Consider the following 22452-nt stretch of genomic DNA (forward strand, 5'->3'; position numbering starts at 1 on the left):
ATGCTGGCAGCTGTCTGCTCAAATTCTTTAATTCTTTTTTTTTGGTGCTAATTAGCACCCCAAGGACAAATTATCTGTGGGATCGAAATGTCCAGGAGTGGAGGAGCTAAAAGATGGAAGTGGCATCCAGCAGTTTTATTTGGGATCTCACAGTCTGGGAGGCTGCTGGGATGTGGCTGTAGCCTTCTGTCAGGGCTGGGGGACGAGCAGATGTGGAGAAAGGGGCAGAAGATCCTTGGAATTTCAAAGCTTTCATGGTGCCCAGGGTGATTTGCTGGGCTCAGTTCAGGATTGCCCATGCCAGGCACCGTGCATCTCCTTCTGCCTTGTGTGGTAGGAGCAGGACAGCTGGAATTTGGGCTCAGGAGGGCCATGGACACCTCAGGAAGGGATGGACTGCCTGGCCTGTACCAGTGTCTCAAAGCTGCTGTGTGGGGTAACCCGTGTCTTCTCTGCACTACAGGGGAGATAATCTTCCAAAACCTCCTGCTCACTCCATGATCTCAGGTCTCCTTCCTACTTCAGCTTCTGCTGCCATCCTAAGGGTCAGTTTGGTCCCCTGTGGGAAGCAATGACATTTCCACAGGCTCATGCTCACACTGTCCCTGGGCCAGCCCTGCCTGGCTCTGCAGTGCTGCTGCATCAGGAGCTGCTGATGTCCTTGAGCTGATTTTCCCTTGGAGATGCTGCTCTCATTTCCTCCAGGGTGCCCAAGCTGTGACCTCCCCTTGCCATCTGGGGGATATGGAAGGAGGGAAGTGCTCCCTTTGGAGCTCAGGGACAAGGCAATGGGGAAGGGTGGGTGTTGTTCAGGACAGCTCAGCACAGGGGAGAAATGCAGAGGTAGCTCTGCTCTGTCCACCTGCAAAGCTGGCACCAGGCTGGCTCTGGTCACTGGCCTGGTCACCCAGGGCATGTAGGAACGCACTGAACGAGGCCAGGCTGGGCTGGGGTCACTCCCCCAGCACAATTTGCAGCCTGGTTTGCACACCCTGACCCCCAGCCCAGCTCCCTGCTCTGCTCCTGGGTCCTTCCAGGTGCCTGCTGGGCCCCAGCATCCTGCAGGGGCTGAGCTGGCAGGGGCCCTGCCGGTGGGAAGCGAAGCTCCAGGGGAAGCCCCACCTCTTCTCACAATATTTACTTCCCCTCCTTGGAGCTCTCCCAGCTCCCTAAGTGCAGAGCAAACACAGTGGGGCACTTCTTGCTCCTGTTTGGAAGGGCTGAGCTCTTCCCCCTGCTCCCTCCACATCTCCCCCTGCCCTGCTCTCTGTGTGAGAGCATCTGGTGGTGACTTGGTGAGAGCCCAACCAAGCTGAGCTAAAGAAACCCCCTCATTTCTCCTGAAACCAGCAGGAGCTGCTGTCCTGCCTTTGGGCAGCGAGCCCAGCTGGAAATGGATTTGTCCCCTGTGGTAAGGACATGGCTATCCCTGCCAGCTCCTGGAATGCAGCAAGACTTCAAAACACAGCAGAGATCCCTCGTTTTCCTCTCTCTGCTGTAGGATTTTCCCAATATTCCTTCCTCCCCTCCCCAGCCTGTCTCTTGGCACGTGGTTATAGCGTCACCCAAACTGTGTGAAGCTGTCCAGAGGGGCTTGTGGTGTTTACAGCAGGAATGAATCCTCCTGCAAGTTCCCCCGTAGGTTTTCCAAACACAGAGATGTAAACTGGAGAGTGGGAAGAAAGGTCACAAGCAGAGCTTGGCTGGCTCCTCCAGGAATTCCATCCACAGTGGGAATTGTTTTCCCTGGGGGAGAGGCAGCCTGGGCTGGGGGAGATGGAAGGAAAAAGGGGGAGGAACTGGAATTGTGTCAGTGGGGAGCTGTGGGTGAGCTGGAGGGAATTCTGTGCCTTGATCCGCTGACTCAATGAACTTCTGGGAATGTTGGGATGCTCCTGAGTCAGCAGCTCCTGTCTCAGCCCTCTCCCACATGTGACACATCTCCTGGTGCAGCTGGACTCTGAGTTTTACAAAGTCATGGAATCACTGAGGTTGTAGAAGGTTTTCAACATCATCCAGTCCCAGCTGTGCCCCATCCCCAGCCCAGAGCTCTGAGTGCCACCTCCAGGGATGGGGATCCAACCCTCCCTGGGCACTTCCAGTGCCTGAGCTCCCTTTCCATGGGGAAATTCCTGCTGCTGTCCACCCTGAGCCTCCCCTGGCCCAGCCTGAGGCCGTTCCCTCTCCTCCTGTCCCTGTTCCCTGGGAGCAGAGCCCCATCCCCACCTGGCTGCACTCTCAGATAGCTCTTGGTTGGATTATCTGCATACTCAGGATTTCTAGGAATTCACCTGTGATATCATCAGACAGCTTCTACACTTTTAGGTTTCCTTGCTTCCTTTTTTGTTTCCCCCATGCTACAAACAACAGGCTACATCTCCTTTCCTAAAAGTTTCCATCTGCCTGTGGTGGGAAGTGGTTTGGGCTTTGGAGCCTGGAGGGAGGATCCAGGCACCCTGCGAGGCTGTGGGCAGCTTTAGGAAGCAGAAACTCTGCAAGTTTCCCCTCTGGTGTGATGGCTGGGGCCAGCCATGCTGAGCAGGAATTGGAGCAGCAGGAATTCTGTGTTCCTCACTTTCTCTGGACTCACCCTGTTCCTCCCTTCCAGGCCAAGAACAAGGAGACGGGCGCTTTGGCAGCTGCCAAGGTCATCGAGACCAAGAGCGAGGATGAGCTGGAGGATTACATGGTGGAGATTGAGATCCTGGCCACCTGTGACCACCCCCACATTGTCAAACTGCTGGGAGCCTTCTACTGGGATGGCAAACTCTGGGTAAGGCTGGGGCTGGGACGTTCTCGCTCTGCCCAGAGGAAAGGGCTGCTCGTGGTGGAGCAAAACCTCTGGAGCTTCCTGAAGATCAGAAATGAGTCGTGAACTGTGCCCTGCTCACTTTGTGCTCAGGGACTGGATTTTCCCTGCTGTCATTTTTATCACCAAACTCTCTTCTAACTAAAGCTGCTTGTAAAAACCCAAGGGAAGGCCAAGCCATCGTCACAGAGAAGTTGGAGTTGTGTTTTTTCTGCCATTAAGGGTTTGTAAGGGTAGAAAAAGCATCACCAACAAGTTCCTCTCTCTTTTAAAGCCCCTCTTTTAAAACACCAGCTGGAAGGGTAACTCTTCCAACTGATTTTCTGGGTTTGGGGCTGATTTGTGGCTCAGCACTTGTAATTCAGAGGCACCTGAGCTCCATTTCCCATGGCTATGGAAGTGCAGGGACATAAAATGCAATGGAGTGGGTTGGTGCAGGGGCTGGAACAGCAGGTTCCTGCAGCTCTCTCTCCCCTAGCCCAGCAGGTTTATATATTATTTTTTATTTCCCCTGCCTGCTGTTCTCTCTGAGTGCCTGGAAGCAGAGGAAGCTGAGCGTGAAAGGCACCTTCCTGTGCTCCGTGCAGGGGATGGAGAGGCTGAGGGAATGAACCCCTGGATACTCAGATAACTCTGTGCCTGTGTCAGGGAAATCAGGGAAATCAGGTGAACAGGAGGATTTCCAAACCCATCTCCTCATCTGCTCCTCCTTTAACTTCAGGAAGTCAGGAGAGTGGCAAGGGGTGCGTTCAGCAGCTCTGGTGCTTTTTCCTTCCTGTTTTTAATGTTTCACATACCACTGTGGCCTCCCTGAGTACATTTAACAGAGTTAAAGAAGAGATCTCAACTTTGGGGACTTGCACTTGTGTGAGCTGAGCTGTTGGAGCTGCCAGTCCCTGCCTGTGCTGCCTACAGGGCCAGCACAATCCCAGTCTGGTTCATTCCTGGGTTGAGAAGTGCAGGAGAGGGATGTTTTATTGGGCTGATTCAGCAAGCACCTTTTGCAATGTCAACCCGTGGCTGCTTATTTAAAAATCCATGGATAAAGCCCCTGAGTTCTCTGGGACACCCAGCCTGGAGTGCTGGAGTGTTTCTGCTCCGTATTCTGATCTCGAGGGAGCTGAGTCGTCCATTTGGTATTTTGGATTCTGAGCCCTGGCTATGTTAAAGGACAGTGTAAATATGTACTGTGCTAAGGAGAGGAAGGACAAACATCCCTCCTAGGAGAGGACTTGGGATTTGGATAGATTGCAACTGCAGCAGGATTAATCTGGGCTAAAGTAAAAAGGCAAACACAGCTTGAGCCGGGGTGAGAGATGAGGCTGCTTTATCTGCCCCCCTGTTCTCTTGGTTTCACCACCCTGCTCTGCTGCATCCTCCACGTGAGGATGAGACATCAGCCCCCCTCCCCTTCCCTCTTTCCACCTCCTCCCTGCCATAGGAAGCTCTGCCTTCCTTCCTTCCTTCCTTCCTGGAGGGAAAACTGGATTGCAGAGTTCCTGGGCTCTGCCTTTGTCCTGGGAGTGCTTTGTGATGTCAAGTGCTGCCGACCTACTAAAATGAAACTCTGCAACAAGAGCCTCCTGTCTGGGGCTCTCCCACGAGGGCAGGATCTGGGATTCTGTCAAATCCATGCTACAGCCCCAGCCATTGTTCTGGGATCCTTCTCTTTATTTAATTATTGGAGTAGCATTTGTGTTTCATTGCTCAGGCTGGTTTTATTAATGCTGCAGTGTTTTCCTGGCTTGGAGGGGAGTCACTGAGTCAGGCTGTTTTATTTCTGCAAGGCTTTAAGTCCTTACCAGGTTTTCTCTAAAGTCAAAACCTTCCTCTTCTCGGTGACCAGTGCTGCTGGGGAAAATCTGCATCTAAATATAAACACCAGCTTTTATTGTTCTGCCCACATCCCATCCTCATTTCTGTCTGTGCAGTTGTTTGAACCAGCATTTTCCTGCATCATTTGCATGGTGGGTGCCTGGGTTCTCAGAGTGGCTCTGGCTAAAACTTCTGGGGGAGCCAGAACCTGCTGTGGTTTCCTTGCTCCTCACAGCCCAGCATGGAAGGAGAACATTCCAAGTGAGCAGGTCCAGATGTGCCCAAGCTCCTGGGTGGCAGCAGCTCTTGGGCTCCTGAATAATTCACAGCTCAGTGCCACAAGCAGGGCTCTTCCTAAATCAGTCTGGCTGCTCTTTCCTTGAATTAAGAAGGAAAATGTGTGAGGAGCCCTCCTGGTCCCCCTGAGCTGTGTCAGCTCCCCGTGGCTCCTCTGCCAGGCTCTGGCTTCGCGCTCCAGCAGCCGGGAGGGGACATGAAATATTTACAGAGCAGAAAACCTTTCTGTGCAAGGGGAAGTGGCTCATCCTCCAGCAGCTGCTCGGAAATCCACAGCACTGAAAGGAAGGCACAAACCAGAGGATTCCCCTGGGTTTTATACCTGATTGGCATCAAGTAAAAACCCCAGTTCTTGTGTGGGATGGAGCAAAGCCCACTGTGAGCAAGGGCTTGGAGAATCCCGGTGAGTTCCCAGGAATAAAACTGCGGGGATAACAGCATCCAGAATGAACTTTCTTGGCATTTAAACCCTCTGCAGAGAGGCTGTGCCCTGCCAGCAGCTCCTATCTCATTCCATCCCCCTCCATCTCCTTTTCTTTGCTCGTGGCAGAGGCCAGGAAGTCTTGTGCTGGTTGAAAACAGCCCAGAGAAGCTGCAAAACTGCCCTGGTGGGAGCTTTCAGGATTTTATTTTATTTTTATTACAAGCCCTGTGGCATTTCATGTTCTTTTGCATAAATCCTGGCTGCTGGAAATGGGGGCACCAAATGAAAGCTGAGATTCTCATTCTTTTTTTTTTTTTTAAGAGTTTGGTCTGAGTCCTCGTGGCTGGGACACATTTTAAAATCTCTTTTCCTGCAGTGTGATGCAGGACTTGAAAACACAGAAGCAAATCCCCCTCACCCAGTATAGCACAGCTTTTAAAATGGACTTTTTAAAGTTATTTGTGGCTTAGGAATGGGACTGAAATGGGCTTTGCTTGCTTTGAACAGAATTTTCACTGATAATTATTACAACATGGGGAAAAAACCAACAGCCCTTGTGTTTGGTGTCCCTCTCGAGGGCTGCGTGTTTGGGAGAGGTTTTTTTCCCCCTTCCAAAACAACAACAACAAACCAGACTGAGACCTCAGAGGAAGGGAGGAACTTTTGATGTGCTGCTGCTGAATCCCTCTGCTGTTTCTGAGTGTCTCCAGCCAGAGCAGTGATAAGATGAGAGGGGAGGAGAGTTTTGTTTGCTGTGAAGAGCCTGACCTTTCCTGCAGGAAAGCTTTTCTCCCAGGGGATGGTGGCTGTGCCCAGACAGCCCAGCAGGGCAGAAAACCCAGGAGCCTGGTGAGATGCTCCAGCACTGAGTCTGCAGGAATCTCTAGAAATTCATGAAAATATCATTTGGCCCCGGGTGTTGAACCACTGTGCTGCTGGTGGGACAACTTTTCCAGGGAAGCCCTGGGGAATTGTCTCCCCCTCCCTCCTTTCCCAGCCCCACGGTTGCCATGGCAAAAGGGATTTTGAATAAAGAGCCTTTTCCTGGAGATCAAAGCAGGGATTGCTGTACCGTGCAGGTAACCCTGCCTGGCTGGGCCTTTTGGGGAATTTAAGCGGCTCAGGGTTTCTCCCGTGTGGGTACAAACTCCTACAGCTGGCACAGAGACTGCAGCTCTGTGCTGCTCTTTGTACTCACCTTAAATAAAAACCTTTGCATTTTCTGCGGGCAGGCCCTGACCTGTTCAGCCAGGGACTTTTGGGATTGCTCCCCCTTTGATATGGATGTTGACTGGAGATTTGGGCATTCTTGAAAATCCTGTAGCATAAAGAAATGCTCATTATCCCATGCGCTGCTGGGCTGTGTAAAGCATCTGCAGCGTTTGGTTCTCCCAGGCTGGCAATACCTTTTCTCTAAAACAAACAGAAAAGGGAGCTGGTAGCAGGATCAGATTCCCCACAGTTTTCCTTAGCAAAGGGAGGTTATCACAACTTGCAGGGATGTCTCGCAGGGTGAGCAGCCCGAGCTTGGCTGGATGCCCGTGGGGAGCTGTTTGTGTGAGTGCTGGACCAGAGCAGGCTCTCCAGGCTGCTCAGTCCCTGAGGAATCCCACGGCTCTTTGTGTCCCTTTAAAACTCCACTTGGCAGCAGAGCTGCAGCCCTTCCTACTTGGCCTCCTGCTCCTGGGGCTTTGTACCAAACTTCCCCCAGAAGTTCTTGAACTTTGTTGTTTGCAGCTCGCGGGAGTCGGACGTAGCCAAGGGAAAACCCAGGAAAACAAAGTGATCCCAAACTTTGCTAAACAGCTCAGCAGCGTCCTTTTCCTTCCTCCTTTCCCCTGCTGCAGGAACATAAATCCCAATCGCTCCCAGATCTGGCTGTTCCCTGGGACACGCGGGAGCTGCTGCAGGATCAGCCCCGCTGGGAAAACCAGTGTGGGGGTGGGGTTTGCTGGACCGGTTTCCAAATTCCTACCAGTCCAGAATTCGGGCAGAACTGCAAAACACCCCCAGGAACTTCAGCAGGGTGGGTAGGAGAGGAGCAGGTGTGGGCAGATATCAGCAGGCATGGGGACAGGGCAGTGCTTGGCCCTGGGAGCTGGGACATCACAGTGTCCCCTCCCTGTCCTGAGGGGCAGCTCCTCATCTTGGCCAGAGCTGCAAAGTGGAAAAAGTGATGCAGCCCAGTGGATTTATTTTTTAATTTATTTTTTTTTGCACTTCCCTGCATTTCCAGGGTCAGCAGTTTGCTGTTCAGAGTGGCATCATTGAAGTGGGTGGTCACGTCTGCTCCACCTTGGGGGCCGTGTCCCTGCCAGCTGGGATGCTGTGGATCAGATGTCCAGCTGACATCCTCCTTCCCTTCTCTCTGCCCAACCATTCCCAAAGGCCTGCAGGTCTAAATCTTCTTCTACTAAATCTGGGCAGCAGGTTCCATGAGCCCCCTCCGTGCTGTGAACGTGAGCTTTAGCATTCAGCCTCTTGGCAAGTCACTCTAAATCCTGTTCTGGGTAAAACTGGGGGGTTTTCCCTTAAAACAGAGGGAAACCGAATGATTTTTAGCAACCCCCAAAAATGATTTATGTATCAGACAAATTGCCAAGTTCAAGAGTGCTCCTGCAGGTACCAACATGACAACCCACAGGAGAGCAGGAACCTTTGTCTGCCACCCTTTGGACAGGATAACGTTGCATGAAGAGGTTATTGAAGCCGTAATAATTCCTTGTGATTGCACAGCCTTGTCATCTGAACACCCTGGAACGCTTTATAAAAGAGCTGGTGTCATTATCCTGGCTCTGAGAGTGAAGGCACAGACAGGGATTTGCCTAAAGTTTCCCCAGGGGGTAAATGGCACTTGGGAATAAGTCCTGGGTGCTGAGTCCCAGTCCGGGGTTGTAACACGAGGCCGGAGTTTCATGAAAAGAAAAGCAGAGCAGACAAGAAGCCTTATAGGCAAATCACTTTTCAAAGCACTTGAAAACTTTGTTTAGGACTGAATTGCAATAAGCCACGTTCCCACTTGGCTGGATCTCCAAGGGAATGCTAAGGAGCAGTGTTTGCATAGAAAGGAATATTTATGAGCTCCCCGTGGATAGGAGACAGCGCCTCGAAACCCAACTTCAGCCCAAACCCTGAATGAGGGATAGCTTGCAGGTCTAAACTTCTTCTGTTTCAGCTATAGCCTGAAAGTTGTCATCTGGAGGGAGGGAGGGACGTCCTTTTGCAGACCTCGTGGCCTGGAGTGATCCATTGACTTCAAAGCCCTCCCTGAAGCTGCTAAACAGCAACGCTCAGGTTGTGTGATGGAGCCAGGCACCTTGTGCTGGGAACCTGGGGATGGTTAGGACAGATGGCTGTTTCCAGGGAAAGGAGTGGAAAACCTCTCAAGCCTTTTGCCACGCCTTCACCGAATTGTCCTCGTGGCCAGGCGAGGCTTTGGGGCTGTGCTGGAAATGCTGACTTCATAAAAGCCACCAGGAAACTTGTCCTGGGTCAAACTCCAGCTCTCACAGTGAGCTTTGCCCTTCTGAGATGCATCATCTCTTTCAGATGCTGACACAGACTAGGGGCACTTGAGGTTGGGGAATCTTCCCACTGAAGCAGCAACTTCTTCCTTTTTTGCTATTTATATTTGAAATTATTCTTGGAGTTTTGTAACAAAGTGAACTCAGTGGCCTCTAAAAGCTGATAACTTGGTGAGAAAAGGGATCCCACTCACAGCCCTCCAAGCAGCAAAAGCTGCTTTTTGCAACATCAAAACCGTTCAGTTGACCTCAAAGGAGTTTTTATTTGTTCTGCCAAAATTGCAGTAGGGATGGGGATATTTCTGCCAACTGTGGGGGGCAGTTCAAGGAAATATTTTGTCATCTTGCAGTGATTTAAAGGTGGAGAACTTATCCCCAGTTTCCTTAAGATCAGCAGGGAGCTCTGCATTTTGCCAGGAGTATTGACTTTATTCTCCAGAAAGGTTTCTTGCTCTGAAACTCCCTAAACTTTGTGTTCCTCATTTCCTTCCCTGCATCTTCTTCCCCCCCAGCCTTTATGGGAACAGCCTTTTCTCATTTCTGATTTGAAATATTTTTCTCTGTAGGTTATTTTGTACAGAAAAGGGGGCAGAAAAGGTTTATTATATTTAAAGTCTCTGAATGGTGTCCTTGTCCATGAGGGAAAATTGGCAAGCTTGGAGCCTTCTCTTACAGAGAGCGAATTATTTCACTTCCACCTACAGCATACTTGCCATGTCAGACCAGCTTTTGACATTTGTGCTGTTCTGGGGCAGCCAAGAGGCTTTTGGTGGCTTCTGGGTTGTTTTGTGCCCTCTCTGGTGGCTGCTGGGAGGGCCAAAAGGTCTGTTCTGTGGGACTCCAGCTGCAGCCGGAGCTGGTGGCTTCTGCAGCTCTTGGTGGCTCTTGGGTGTTGTCCCCTTTTGTCTTGGTGGTGCTCTGGCTTCGTGGGGCTCTGGGAATGAGCTTGGGAAGGATTTTCAGGATTTTCAGCCCCCAGCAAAGAGCAGGAGCAGCTCAGCTTTGCTCTGGGGTGAGCCCATCTGGTGGTTTATGAGCAAGGCCGGCGGAATCTGCTCCCCGTTTCCTCCCGCCCTCTGGCATGTGCGGGGTGAGGAGCGTTGGGCAGGAGGCTGGTGGGGAAGGTGCCAAGTTGAGTGGGTGTAGGAATGTGAGCCACCTCCTCCCGTAATGCAAACTGGATCCTTGGGAGAGGGGAAGGCTGGGGAGATAACGCAGAGGCTCGGACCGAGCACAGCCCCACTGTGAAGGGAGAGCAGATCTGACCAAATGGGCTCCAAAAGCCAAGGTGGTGCTCCCCAAATCCACCTCCCATGGTCCTGCACTCCCCAGGGCTGTGAGCGGGGAGGGAGATAATCCTGGAGGTTCTGATCCCACTCTGATCTGTTCCTGGAGGTTCTGATCCCACTCTGATCTGCTCCTGGAGGTTCTGATCCCACTCTGATCTGCTCCTGGAGGTTCTGATCCCACTCTGATCTGCTCCTGGAAGTTCTGATCCCACATTCCTTATCCTGCCTCCTCTTGCAGCCACCAGGACAGTATAGCTTCACTGGTAACCACCAGAACTTGGGTTCAGATGTCACACAGATAAAGGATGTGCCTCTTGACCCTCACTAAATGTGGTTCCTGTGCCTAAATATATCCCTGTACTCTTCCCACCAGTGAGGAATGGCTCTGTGTCTAGTGTCTGTGTCACTCAGCCCCTTTCTCAATCCTGGGAAGCAGAAATGTGTCCCAAGTTTTTGCTGGGCTCAGCCCAGGGGATGTTGTGGGCTTTTGGGACAGATGGAGTCAAGTGGCTCGGGTTTGGAGGTGTTGGGAGCAGGGGAAATCCCTGCCAGATTAGAGAGGCTGGACAGGAGCAGTTCACATATCCAGGCCTCAGGATGGGGCCTCAGGTCTGTGTCCATCATTTTCTGGGAGGATTTTGGACAAACAGCCGTGCCTGCCTTGTGCTGTGCTCTGCACTGGCTGCAGCCAGCGTTGCAGGGCCAGGATCCTCCCCTCCATGGGATTTGTGTGGATGTTGGCCCTTGCTCCAGATGCTCCTGACTTGTCAGAGTCCTCTCGCTGCCGTGGTGATGTGCAGAGTTTGGGAGCAGAGCCAGCTGCTGCCTCTGCCCTTTCCTTGCAGAGCAGCTGTTTTGTGGGACTTGGCAGTGCTGGGGGAAGCTGCTGGATGGGAGAGCTGGGATTCAGCAGCCCCTGTGGGTAACGGGGCAGGGAAGCTCCTGCTCTGCTAAAGCCAGGCCTGAGGGCTGCAGGAAGGTGCTGTCCTGGCCTTGCTCAGTCTCCTCTGCCTCTGAGTCAAGACCAAAAGCCCTGGAGTCTGTCTGTCCCTGGTGTGATCCCGGTGCTGGCAGCAGGGACAGGCCTTGCTGTGACTCCTCTGCCACTCATGGGCAGGTCTGGATCATTTCCTGCTGCTCCCCATTCCCATGGTGCTGCTGTGGGCTGTGAGGAGCCTCAGGAGCCCTGCTCTTGTCCCGAGCTCGTTGCACTGAAGGGAAATTGAAGGGAAATGCTGTGCCTGTGCCAGAGGCAAGGGATATTTTGTGTTGGGGGTCTCCTCCTGCTTGGCCATGGTGTGAGGTGTCCTGCCTGTGTCTGAGGAGCAGGAGGAAGGCACTGGGCTGGTGCCTGGCAGAGGAAGGGTGGCACCAGATTTGGAGGCCAAAACCTTCACCTGCATCAGTGGTGGCCCAGGGAGCTTGGCAAGCTCCCCCCGAGGGGCTGGGGGCTCTCTGGGAGGGACAGCAGGGTGGGGAGGGGCTCTGCAGCTGCTCTGCTCCCCAGGGCTGAAGCCAGGCCGGGGGACATGTCCTGTGTGTGCTGCTGGGCCCTGCACCTCCCTGCCACGAGTGCCACTGCAGCGGGATGAGGATCCACCTCTCCCTTGGGGTAACCTCCTTATGGAAAAGCAGGGGCTGCTGGCTAAAAAGCAGCTTTGTACAATCCACCTTTCCCCCTTGGCTCCTGTAGCCCAGCATGAGCAGCGTCCTCTCGTTCCTTCAGAACCTGCTGCTTCCCAAATGAGGCGGCTTTGGAAGCAGGGTCCAAAAAAAGGTGGGATTCAGCTCACAGCAGAGCTGGCTCTGCAGATTGACCACGGGCAGGGACAAGGCAGGGCCAGGGATGGGACACAGATGGGACAGAGAGCGAGGGCAGGGCCAGAGATGGGGACAGAGGGTGAGGGTAGGGCCAGGTATGGTGACAGAGAGCGAGGGCAGGGCCAGGGATGGGGACAGAGGGCGAGGGCAGGGCCAGGGATGGGGACAGAGGGTGAGGGCAGGGCCAGGCAGCCTGGGGAATGCCAGGACAGCTCCTGGAACAGGGAGATTTTATAGCTGGGAGTCCCTGAAACTGTTCTGTGCCTCTCTCACTGCCACCCTCACAGCTCATCCCTGTGTGCAGCACCAGCCCAGCTGGAGGCAGCCAGGGCCCCCAGCTCTCTCTGGCTCTTTCCCTTTTCCATTTGCTGTGTTTTTGGTGAATGTGAAGGATTTCTGCCCCTCTGGAGCACGGGAGCTGCTGGTTTTTCTGCTTTTCCTGTAAGTGGGTGATGCCAGGAAAGCCCTGCCCTGCTGGGCACCCCTGTGGGCACATCTGGCTCCTTCTCCTGCTTCTCCATCCCAGCTCAGCCCAGGGAGCACTGTGCTGTCCCTGCTCCACGTGGAGCAGGACTGAGGCCTCTGCTGCTGAACACGCCTGGAGCCAGCTGTGACACTCCTTTTCCATGCCCTGCTGCAATCTGGAAAACACCCAGGTGGAAATTACTGGAAAACCCCCAGGAACTTTGTGCTCCACACTCTGGATAGAGAGAAGCTGGACCAGGTGTGATGTGTGGCAAGGAGGGAACCTGACAGCGTTTCCTTCCCCAGCTCCCTCTGCAAGTGGAGCGCGGTTTCCTTTATCAAATTTGTTTTTCTTATCTCTGCAGCCCCTCTGTGCCAGCACAAGGCTGTGCTAGGGGGGTGCTTTCCTCTGTGGGTGACAAGGACACCTCAGAGCCGCCCCAGAAACGTGGCAGAGCCACGTGGGTGCCGGAGGTGGCAGCAGGATGCTGTGGCTTCCAGCAGCTGCTCACACAAACAGCCTGAGCCCCTCTGCTGCAGACTTGGGGAGGAAATCACTGAGGTTTTTCAGTTCTGCTGCAGTTTTTGGGCCAGGCAGGGTGGATCTGAGGGCAGCAGGATGCTGGGGGCACAGGCAGGGCCCTGTGCCCACGGGGGATTGCAGTTCTTGTCATGATATCCCACACAGGAATAGCTCTGGGAGCTCTGCAGCACCTCAGTGACCCCAAACTCCTGGGGATTGCAGTCATGATGGGGGGATCATGTCATGATGTCCCACACAGGAACGGCCCTAGGAGCTCTGGAGCACCTCAGTGACCCCAAACTCCTCAAGGTGCACTGCACAAGCAGCACAGTCCCACAGAAGCCGGCAGGCAGCCCTCACCTGCAGTGCCTTGGCAGCCCTGAGAGGACCTGGTGGCCTGGGCAGGAGCTGCCCAAAGCTTCCCAGCTGATGGCATCTGCTTTCCACCCCCCTGTCCCTCTCTGCCTGCAAAAGGTTTTTCTGCCAGGGAAGGTTGGTGGGCACTGCCCTCCCAGCCAGCTGAGTAAGAGCCAAACCCTGCTGGGGCCAACAGCTGCCCCACCCTCATCGGCTGGGCAGTGCTTGCTGAAATTATCTTTCCAGATAAGCTTCTTGTGTGTGGTTTTCCTTTTTGTTTTAGCCATGTAGAAAGTTCCAGGCACACCCAAGAGGCAGCAGCTGTCCTGCCCAGGCTGGGAGGAGCGAGCTGGGTCTCGGTGCCACCTTGGTACCTGGGCAGGAGGGGCTGGTCCTGGTTTGTCAGACCCAAAATGCTTCCAGATCCTGCTGTGGTTAACACAGGATTGAGATGAGCCGTGGGAAAAATCGAGGTGGCCAGCAAAGCCCTTTCACTTGAGTGGACTTCCACTTTCTAATTTCAACTTAATGTTGCCTGTTGCAAAGGTTTTTTTGAAAGGGAAACATTTTGTGGTGTCTGCATGCAGACCTCTGCATTTTTGTTTTGTTGAAGGAGAAAAGGGCCCTTTTTATTTAAACTGTCACAAAGGTTTTCAGAGGTAGTGAGAGCAAGCTCCTTTCTCTTTCAGCCCTGCTCCTGTGTGTGCAGCCAGAGCATCCCTTGGAGCTGTGAGTCCCTCGGCTGGGGGCTGGGCTGTGATTTGGGGCTGGGGGCTCTGGCTGTGGCTGTCACTCCCTCGTGTTGCTCAGCCAACTCAGAAATGGAGCCACCCATGAATTTTGGGGTGGCTGTAAAGGATTGGAGACTAAAACATCCATGGTGGATCTGTAGGAGCTCTGATGTGTCACAGGAACCCTGTGTCCCCCCAGCTGCCTTGGGTGAGGAAGTCCCTGGATTTCTTGTTCACAGGAAATCATTAGAAACGGGATGTTTGCTCCCTGCAGAGCCCGCAGGAGAAGGTGTGGGTGCTCCCAGCTCACACTGATGTCCCCAGGCCTGCCTTCCTACTCCCTCCATGGCAAAACACTCTCCAGGCTGGCCCTGCTCCTGGTAGGAAGTGTGCTTGGAGGATGATCTGGGAGATTGCCAGCTGTGTTTGTTTAAATAGGATTTTTTTGGGCTGAAACGAGCTCATTATTTTTTTAGCTGCTCGGACCATCTGGCCACACCCAGAATTATTCTTTGGCATATCTGCCCTTGTTGAAAATGCATATTTTGAAGTTTTCCGTGTTCCCAGTGCCCGGCTGTAGCCTGCTGTGCCTGGATAAACACACAGGGTCACTCCAGAGGGACTGATTCTCATTGCCAGACTGCAAACCTGACTGGAATTCTGTGAGGTTTGCTCTGAGGAGCCCAGGAAGGGCTGGTGGACACTGCTGGTTTTATTGTGCTCTGGTGGATGTGATGAGGGACACCACAGAAATACTGGTTTGAAATGATGCTCCTGGAGCTGTTTGGGGTGACAGTGGGGCACAGGGCAGTTCTCTGCCTGGGGGGACCATGCCAGGAGACAATTCCTGCCTTTCCATTTGCTCAGGAAGCTGCTGATGCTCTGGTTCAAGGTATTAAACAGCACAAAAGTGTTGATATATCCCATTGATGCTCTGCTGACCCCGTCCCTGCTGCCAGACTTCCACCTGGAACTGTGCCAGCTGGGATTGGTTCTCCTGGTTTGGAAAGGGTTCAATTGTCTTCTCAGTCTCTTCTCTCCACCTGCCTGTTTCACATGCTCCCCCAGCCCTGACCCCTGGTTATTCTCCTCCCATGGTGGCTCTGTCACATGTGCCACCTCTCAGTTTGTCCCCTCTCTGACTCCTTGGCCCTGGGCTGATTCCAATTCCAGCTTTGCTGCATCCCAGCTCCTGCTGTTCTCCAGAACGAAGCTGTTGTCTCCCACCAGGTGAAAACTGCATTTCCCCTGCCCGTGCAGAGGGTCTGAGGGGTGGGATGTAGCTTTCCTGGAGCTGCAGAATCAAACCATGGCAAACAGGGAGCTTGAACCTTCTCCCCTCAGCTCCTGCGCCAGTGCTTGGAGCTGCTTTGAGCAACGTGACCCTCTCTTGATGGGTTTAGAGAGCTGAGCTGGTAAACAGTGCTCAGGCGCTGTCCTCGGACTCAACCCTGGCATTTCACCACTCTGGAATGTCCTGTGTCACCTCCACAAGGAGAAGAGCTTGTTGGAGAGGTGAAGCATCTCTTGTCCCTTGTAATCCCTGGCTGCTTGGAGCTGTAATCAGTTTATCTGAGCAGCCCCAGAGGGGAGTGGGGAGCTGAGGCCAGCACAGGGCAGCTCTGGGTGATGCTGTGCAGAGGTGAGGGGAGAGGATCTGCATCCCTGAGGTGCTGGGGGCAACTGGGAGGGGTGGCAGGGACCTGGCAAGGGTGTGTGGGGCTGGCAAGGCTCTGCACATCCCTGGGGAAAAATGACAAAATCTGGGGAACGTGCTCACCCTCTTTATTGACACAGTTTCCCCTCAAGCTGCTCAAAATGAGAGAGCAATGAACTACGGAGCAATGTGGGGACATAAAAATAGTTAAAAAAAAACCAACCCTACCCTGGAGACACGAGAGCCCTCCCCATCCCTCGTTTGGCAGGGAAAATCCTGCCTGATGTCTCACAGCCACGTCAGCTCGCAGTTATCCCACCCTGCTGCAGCTCCCAAAGGCAGGGGAGGGCATGGAAACAGGGGGAGCCCAAAATCCTGAAGCTGCTGCTGGGGTCAGGTAGGGGTCTGCTGGGGGTGTCACAGCCCCGGGAGGGTCCCTGGGAGCTGGGCAGGGTGTGGGATCTGACCCCGGGGCTCAGAGACCCTTGGAGAGCCCAAGGGACGTGTCCTGGGGAGCTCCCACAGCTCTGCCACTCAGGGAATCAAACCCAGCTTTTCTCTGCTCTTCCCTCCCTTTCCCCAGTGAGACTCAGCCTGGCTTTAACTCTCCTTTTGTTCCCCCAGATCATGATCGAGTTCTGCCCTGGCGGGGCCGTGGATGCCACGATGCTGGGTGAGTGCAGCTGTGCCCTGTGCCAGGGGCGATGCCCACGGGGCATTTCCAGCCCCCTGGCACCACCCCAGGAGCAGCCCTCAGACAGATGGCAGGCGTGGGTGCCACAGCTGCCCTTTCTCTCCCAGGAGTTTGCCTATTTTCATACCCTGAGCAGAAGGTGGGGAGTTTTTGAGCTACTTTTAATGTCCTTTTGTGATTTCAGTGCTGCTGGGATCGGCAGATCACAAGGCACAGGGAAAAGGGAGAGTCTGGCTGCAGGGGAAAGCTGAATTTAAATATTTACCTGCTGGGGGCACTGGCTGGTTGGGATCCTGTTCCCACAGCTCCCAGCAGGGCTGAGAAGTTTAAGCTGGGCGCCTGTCAAGATGAATTTCCCCAGACCTTTCTGCTGACTTCTCCATACGGTATCAATCGTTTGGTGAGGCAGCAGAGCTCTGATGAGCTGCAGTTTGCAGCAATCCCAGCAATCTCCCCTTTTTTAACTCCTCCCTTGCACACAGAGAGAGCTGCTGGGAGCAGGGATGGGTGGCTGTACCCCAAAAGAGCCCTGGCTGGTGCCACAGCCCCTCTGGGGGTGACCCTGGGGGTGACATCCCCTCTGCACAGCAGATGTGACACTGACATCACCCTGCCCAGAGCTCTGGGACAGAGCCACATCTCCCTGGGGGTTACTCCTTGTCAGCCCTGATCTTTCCAAAGGCCTCACTTTCTTTTTATTTCCAGGAACCAAATTTATCATCTTTAACTCAGCTCTTAAACCTCCTTTAGGGAACTTCTTTAAAGTGGCTCCAAGTCACTGGGTGAAAAAATACCTTTCCTGAAGTGCTGGAGGGGAATGAAACCTTCCTTCCCTGTGGAAAACCTCAGCAGGGGGGGTTCACCCATCTCTTGGGACATAAAAACGCTCCTGAGCATTGTCTCTGCAGGACCTGGAAGGGGCAGCATAGAAAACCATGAGAGAGTGGCCTGGCTGTGGCTCTGTGAGCCCTGAGTGAGGGTGAGGAGGAGCTGGAGCTCAGGAATGCTCCCAGAATTTGCAAATTCAGAATTAGTACATCTCAGAGTTTCAGAAATGCTGCCTGTTACACCTCCCCATCCCCACTGGCAGCTGGGATCTCTTCAAAATCTTATGTACAAAACCTGTGACCTGCTGGAACTGCCTTTTGCCAGGGTGAAAACCACCAGCTTTTCCCAGAGCAGGGGAGCTCCTGGTGAGGAAAGGAGGGACAAAGTGACTGAGCCAGCAGCCCCAGGCTGTGCTTAAGATCCTTGCTTTGAACTAACTCCTGGCCCAGTTGATGGGGTCCCTCCATCAGCCCCATCTGGTGCTGTCTGAGCCCTGCTCTGCTCTGCTGGAGGAGGGATCTGCAGGGGCCTTGCTGAGGGAGGCAGGGCAGCTCAGGAGATGCTGACCATCTGGAGGGGGATGCTTTGCAGAGCTGGGGTGGTGGAGATGGCCCAGAGCTCAGCAGGGAGGTCACGCCTGTCCCTGCGAGCACCAGAAATAGAATCACAGAATCACAAAACATCCTGAGCTTCAGGGGACACACAAAATCTGGCTCCTGACCCTGCACAGGGCAGCCTCAAGAATCCCATCGTGTGCCTGAGAGTGTCGAAACACTCCCTGAACTCTGGGACTGGCGCTACCCAAAACACCAGCTCAGAGCAGTGGGCAGGAATAACCCTGCTGAGCATTTAAATCGTGTTCCTTTGGGAAGTGGTGTGTCCCTCGTGATGTTTAGGGTGCCTCCCCACAGCAGGGATAATTTTCTGGTTCTCCTGTTCCCTGGGGAATTAGGGCTGCTGATGTTCATGCCTGTGTTTGACACTGCTGTCCTGCAGCAGCTCCCTCCTCTCTCAGCAGCTGGGTGAGACCCAGCTTGTCTGTCTTCCCAAATTGTGAGGGAATCTGCAGTTCAGACCCCATCCCAAGCATTTCTGGCTCCTCTTCCTCATCCACTGTTCCAGGGCCTCAGCTGAGCATTCCCAGGAGGGAGCTATGAGCCAGCAGCTCCAAGAGGTGGAAATTCTGATGGCTTAGGGAATAAATCACCTTAACAAGCTGCTTTCCTTTGTCTCCTGCTGCTCTGACCCAGGGACAGCAACTTTACCATGCTCTGCCGGGTAACCTGGGCTTTCCTGCTGCTCAGGTGAGCATCACTTTGTCCCTGTCCTGTTTAACATCTCTGTCCCTCCCTGCAGAGCTGGACCGGGGCCTGACTGAGCCTCAGATCCAGGTGATTTGCCGCCAGATGTTGGAAGCTCTCCACTACCTGCACAGCAAAAGGATCATCCACAGGGACCTGAAGGCTGGGAACGTGCTCCTCACCCAGGATGGGGACATCAAGCTCGGTGAGTCCCTGGCACCACTCCATGCTCACCCAAAACCAGCTGGAATGCGGGGTTTGGATGTTCCTGAGTGTGTTGGGATGGAGGGATCGAGCTTCTCTGCTGCCTGAGAGGAGCAGCAGGATGAGGAGGGGAAGATTTTGCTCCACAGAAAGGCAAAAGGAGCTGCAGGACAAGGAGGGGAAGATTTTGCTCCACAGAAAGGCAAAAGGAGCTGCATGCTGTGCTGAGCCCCCAGGCCACAGCCACGCTCAGGCCCCTGATGGATTTTTCTCCCCTGAGTTTGTTTAATCCCTCTCTGAACCTGATTTTTGTGCCTTTTGGCCTGCTGAGCATCCTGTGCAGGGTGCCAGTTGGCATGGCTGGGAGCTGGAAGAATTCCTCTTATCTGCACAGCAGGTTTGGTGGTGACAGGGGGAGGGTTGCCAAGGGGTTCCTTTGCCAGATCGCTCTGCTTTGGAGTTAAATTGGCACCCAAAGACCTGCTGGGGGAGGAGAGGGTGGATTTATCTGCAGGAGCTGGTCAGAGGATGCCACCAGGGCTGTCCTGGAGAGCAAACCCACCTGCAGTGGGCTCAGTACCCTCTGCAGCTCTGAGCAATTTCATTCGGGTTCGCTTCAGCTCAGAAGGGACAAAATCAGAGAGAGGCATCTTGCAGTGGCTGGAGGGAAGAGAAGGAACGGAACTTTGGTTTTTCTGCTGTAAAATCAGGCTTTTTGCTAGGAAATAAGTCCTGAAATCTGCCATGGAGCTGCTTTTGTTTGCAGAAAAGAGCTCAATTTCCTCCTAAACGTGTAAGGTTTGGCAGGAGGGGGTTGTTGTGCCTGTTTTATAGTACATGGGAGAGGAAAATCCTGGGGGTCATGTACCCCAAACCAAGTTCAATTCCTGATGCTCAGCTGGGAGGACACAGCCCGTGGTATCACGTTCTTGCCTTCACTGTGTGTTGTTGGCTTTCCAACCTGTGTCTCAGCCAAATGTGCTAACTCAGAAGGGTTTTTCAGTTTTCCTCCGGCCTCTAATGTTCCTGCTCTTTGCAGCTGACTTTGGAGTGTCTGCCAAGAACATGAAAACCTTGCAGAAGCGAGATTCCTTCATTGGGACCCCTTACTGGTGAGTCCCTGCTTGCTGAGAAATCCTGAAAATCAGATTAAGCTGGCTCTGACGGCTTTGGGTGTGTTGGACCGTGGTGCCTTAAGGTGGGAGGGTTTTAATGAGGATTCTTGGCCATTTTCTTGACATTTAAGGGTTTTCCTTGCCCGAGCAGAGCTGTGAGCAGCCTCGGTGGTGTGGGAGCTCAGCAGAGCCAGCAGAGGGGTCACGGTGCTCCAGGCTTGGAGCGAGGGACACACGAGTGTGCTCTCCCTGCTCCCCACACCCCGGGGCTGGGATGGGCTTTGAAGCCACTCCAAGCACATGGGAACGAGTCCCTGCCTCAGAAACACAACCTCTAAATCACCCGACTTGCTGAAGGAGGGGAATTGCGGGGATTAATTGATGCTCTGGAGCAACATCCGCGCCAGATGTCAACGGCCTGGGGGTTTGCAGGGGCTGTCTGGCTGCTCTGAGGAGGAGACAGGGCTTGCACCCTGTGGAAAAGATGCTGCTGCTTCTGCAAGCCAGGGCTGGGGGGCAAAGCTGCACTTCCTGCAGCGCTGTGGGTTATTTGAAGCGTTTAATTGCCGCGGCCTCAGCCCGGCCCTGCTGTGCCCTTCGCAGGATGGCCCCGGAGGTGGTGATGTGTGAGACCATGAAGGACACTCCCTACGACTACAAGGCTGACATCTGGTCCCTGGGGATCACCCTGATCGAGATGGCCCAGATTGAGCCACCCCACCATGAGCTGAACCCCATGAGGGTCCTGCTGAAGATCGCCAAGTCCGAGCCGCCCACGCTCAGCTGCCCTTCCAAATGGTGAGGGGGCAGCACAGGGGGCACCTCCCAGCTCCCACACAGGAAAACCAGGAGCTTTTAGCAGCTCTCTCTCACTGGAGTCGGGTTTAGCTGCGCTCCAGGTGCAGCTGTGTGGATGTAAGGTGTAAGGCAGGATGCTCACGGTGTGCTCACGGTGTCCAGGCAGCACAGGGAGAGCTGCTCCTCACCCAAAGAGCCCCCAAAGCCAGGGGTGACACCATGGCTGCTCTCAAAACAACCCATGTGTATGAAAGGCAGATTTTCCTCTAAAGCTGAAGATGGCCAAGAGCTCCAGAATTGCTTTCCCTGAAGTCTGGAAAGCCACTTCTGCATGTAAAATAAAACTAGCCAGTTAATTTTTATTTTATTTTATTTTATTTTATTTTATTTTATTTTATTTTATTTTATTTTATTTTATTTTATTTTATTTTATTTTATTTTTTTTATATTTTATACTTTATTATATTTTACTTTATTTTACTTTATTTTATTCTGTTTTATTTTATTCTGTCCTATTCTATTTATTTAGTTATTTTATTTTATTTTAGTCTATTTAATTTAGTTGTTTTGTTTTCTTTTCTTTTACTTTATTTTACTTCACTTTATTCTATTTTATTCTATTTTTCTATTCTATTCTAATCTAGTCTATTCTATTCAGTTATTTTATTTTATTTTATTTTATTTTATTTTATTTTATTTTATTTTATTTTATTTTATTTTATTTTATTTTATTTCTTTTATTTTACTTTTATTTTACTTTCTTTTATTCTATTTTATTTTATTCTGTCCTATTCTATTTATTTAGGTTTTTTTAAATTTTATTTTAGTCTATTTATTAATTTAGTTGTTTTGTTTTCTTTTGTTTTATTTTACTTTATTTTACTTTACTTTATTCTATTTTATTCTTCTCTTCTCTTCTCTTCTCTTCTCTTCTCTTCTCTTCTCTTCTCTTCTCTTCTCTTCTCTTCTCTTCTCTTCTCTTCTCTTCTCTTCTCTTCTCTTCTCTTCTCTTCTCTTCTCTTCTCTTCTCTTCTCTTCTCTTCTCTTCTCTTCTCTTCTCTTCTCTTCTCTTCTCTTCTCTTCTCTTCTCTTCTCTTCTCTTCTCTTCTCTTCTCTTCTCTTCTCTTCTCTCTCCACAAAAATTGCTGCAGGTCAGCCAGCAGCAAATTCCTGGCCGAGCACTGGACTCAGAGCGTGGTGCCAGCAGTGCCAGAGGCTGTCCCAGGCAGCAGGCAGGGTGGGAACTGCCTCTGGAGCTGCTCGGAGGTGCCATCAGGGCTCTGGAGCTCCGAGCTGCGCTTTGCAGGATGAGGGTGCCCTCTATGGGGTTACTGCTCCTTCCCAGCCGCCCTTCCCCAGCGGGGCTCTGCTTTTGTCCCTTTAGGGCACAGCTGCTGTGTCCTGCCTCTGCCCTGGCCCTGCGGCTGGGCACAGCTCAGAACTGCTCCCTGCCCTGCCCTGCTGCTGCTCCTCCTCCAAATATCCAGAATTACTGAGCGCCTTTCCCAGGGGAGCAAAATGCTGCCTGCGAGCTGGGACAGAAGCTGCTGAGGGATCAGGCTGATCCCTCTGCTATTTGAGGCCTTTCCTCTGCTGAATTCCTCACCGCCAGCTGTGTTTAAGGTCCCTGGAGTTCAGAGATTTCCTGAAGAAGGCGCTGGACAAGAACCCGGAGACGCGGCCCAGCGCTGCCCAGCTGCTGGAGGTAGGGACCAGAGCAGTGACCCCAGACTGGTTTCAGATTATTTCTATCTTCTTTAGAAAGCTCATAGCACTTTTCAGCCACTAAAATGCTCCAAA

The 22452-nt window shown here is 52.7% G+C and overlaps 1 protein-coding gene across 5 annotated transcripts in view; it reads left to right on the forward strand.

The window, feature by feature from the left end:
- Window positions 1–22452, forward strand: part of STK10 (serine/threonine kinase 10) — a 41575-nt gene that overhangs the window by 7842 nt on the left and 11281 nt on the right. For 3 of the 5 annotated variants that reach the window (XM_086852131.1, XM_023936286.2, XM_086852130.1), the window contains 6 exons: window positions 2609–2773; window positions 16337–16385; window positions 18591–18740; window positions 19779–19851; window positions 20458–20652; window positions 22276–22357. In XM_086852131.1, the coding sequence (XP_086708257.1) occupies window positions 2609–2773; window positions 16337–16385; window positions 18591–18740; window positions 19779–19851; window positions 20458–20652; window positions 22276–22357 (714 nt within the window). Of the gene's footprint in view, window positions 1–2608; window positions 2774–15968; window positions 16110–16336; window positions 16546–18590; window positions 18741–19778; window positions 19852–20457; window positions 20653–22275; window positions 22358–22452 lie in introns of those variants that run through there. The other 2 variants (XM_023936285.2, XM_086852132.1) reach the window with 2 other exon arrangements.

Source organism: Cyanistes caeruleus, chromosome 15 (assembly GCF_971803275.1).
Source record: "Cyanistes caeruleus chromosome 15, bCyaCae1.hap1.1, whole genome shotgun sequence".
NCBI classification, from domain to species: domain Eukaryota; kingdom Metazoa; phylum Chordata; class Aves; order Passeriformes; family Paridae; genus Cyanistes; species Cyanistes caeruleus.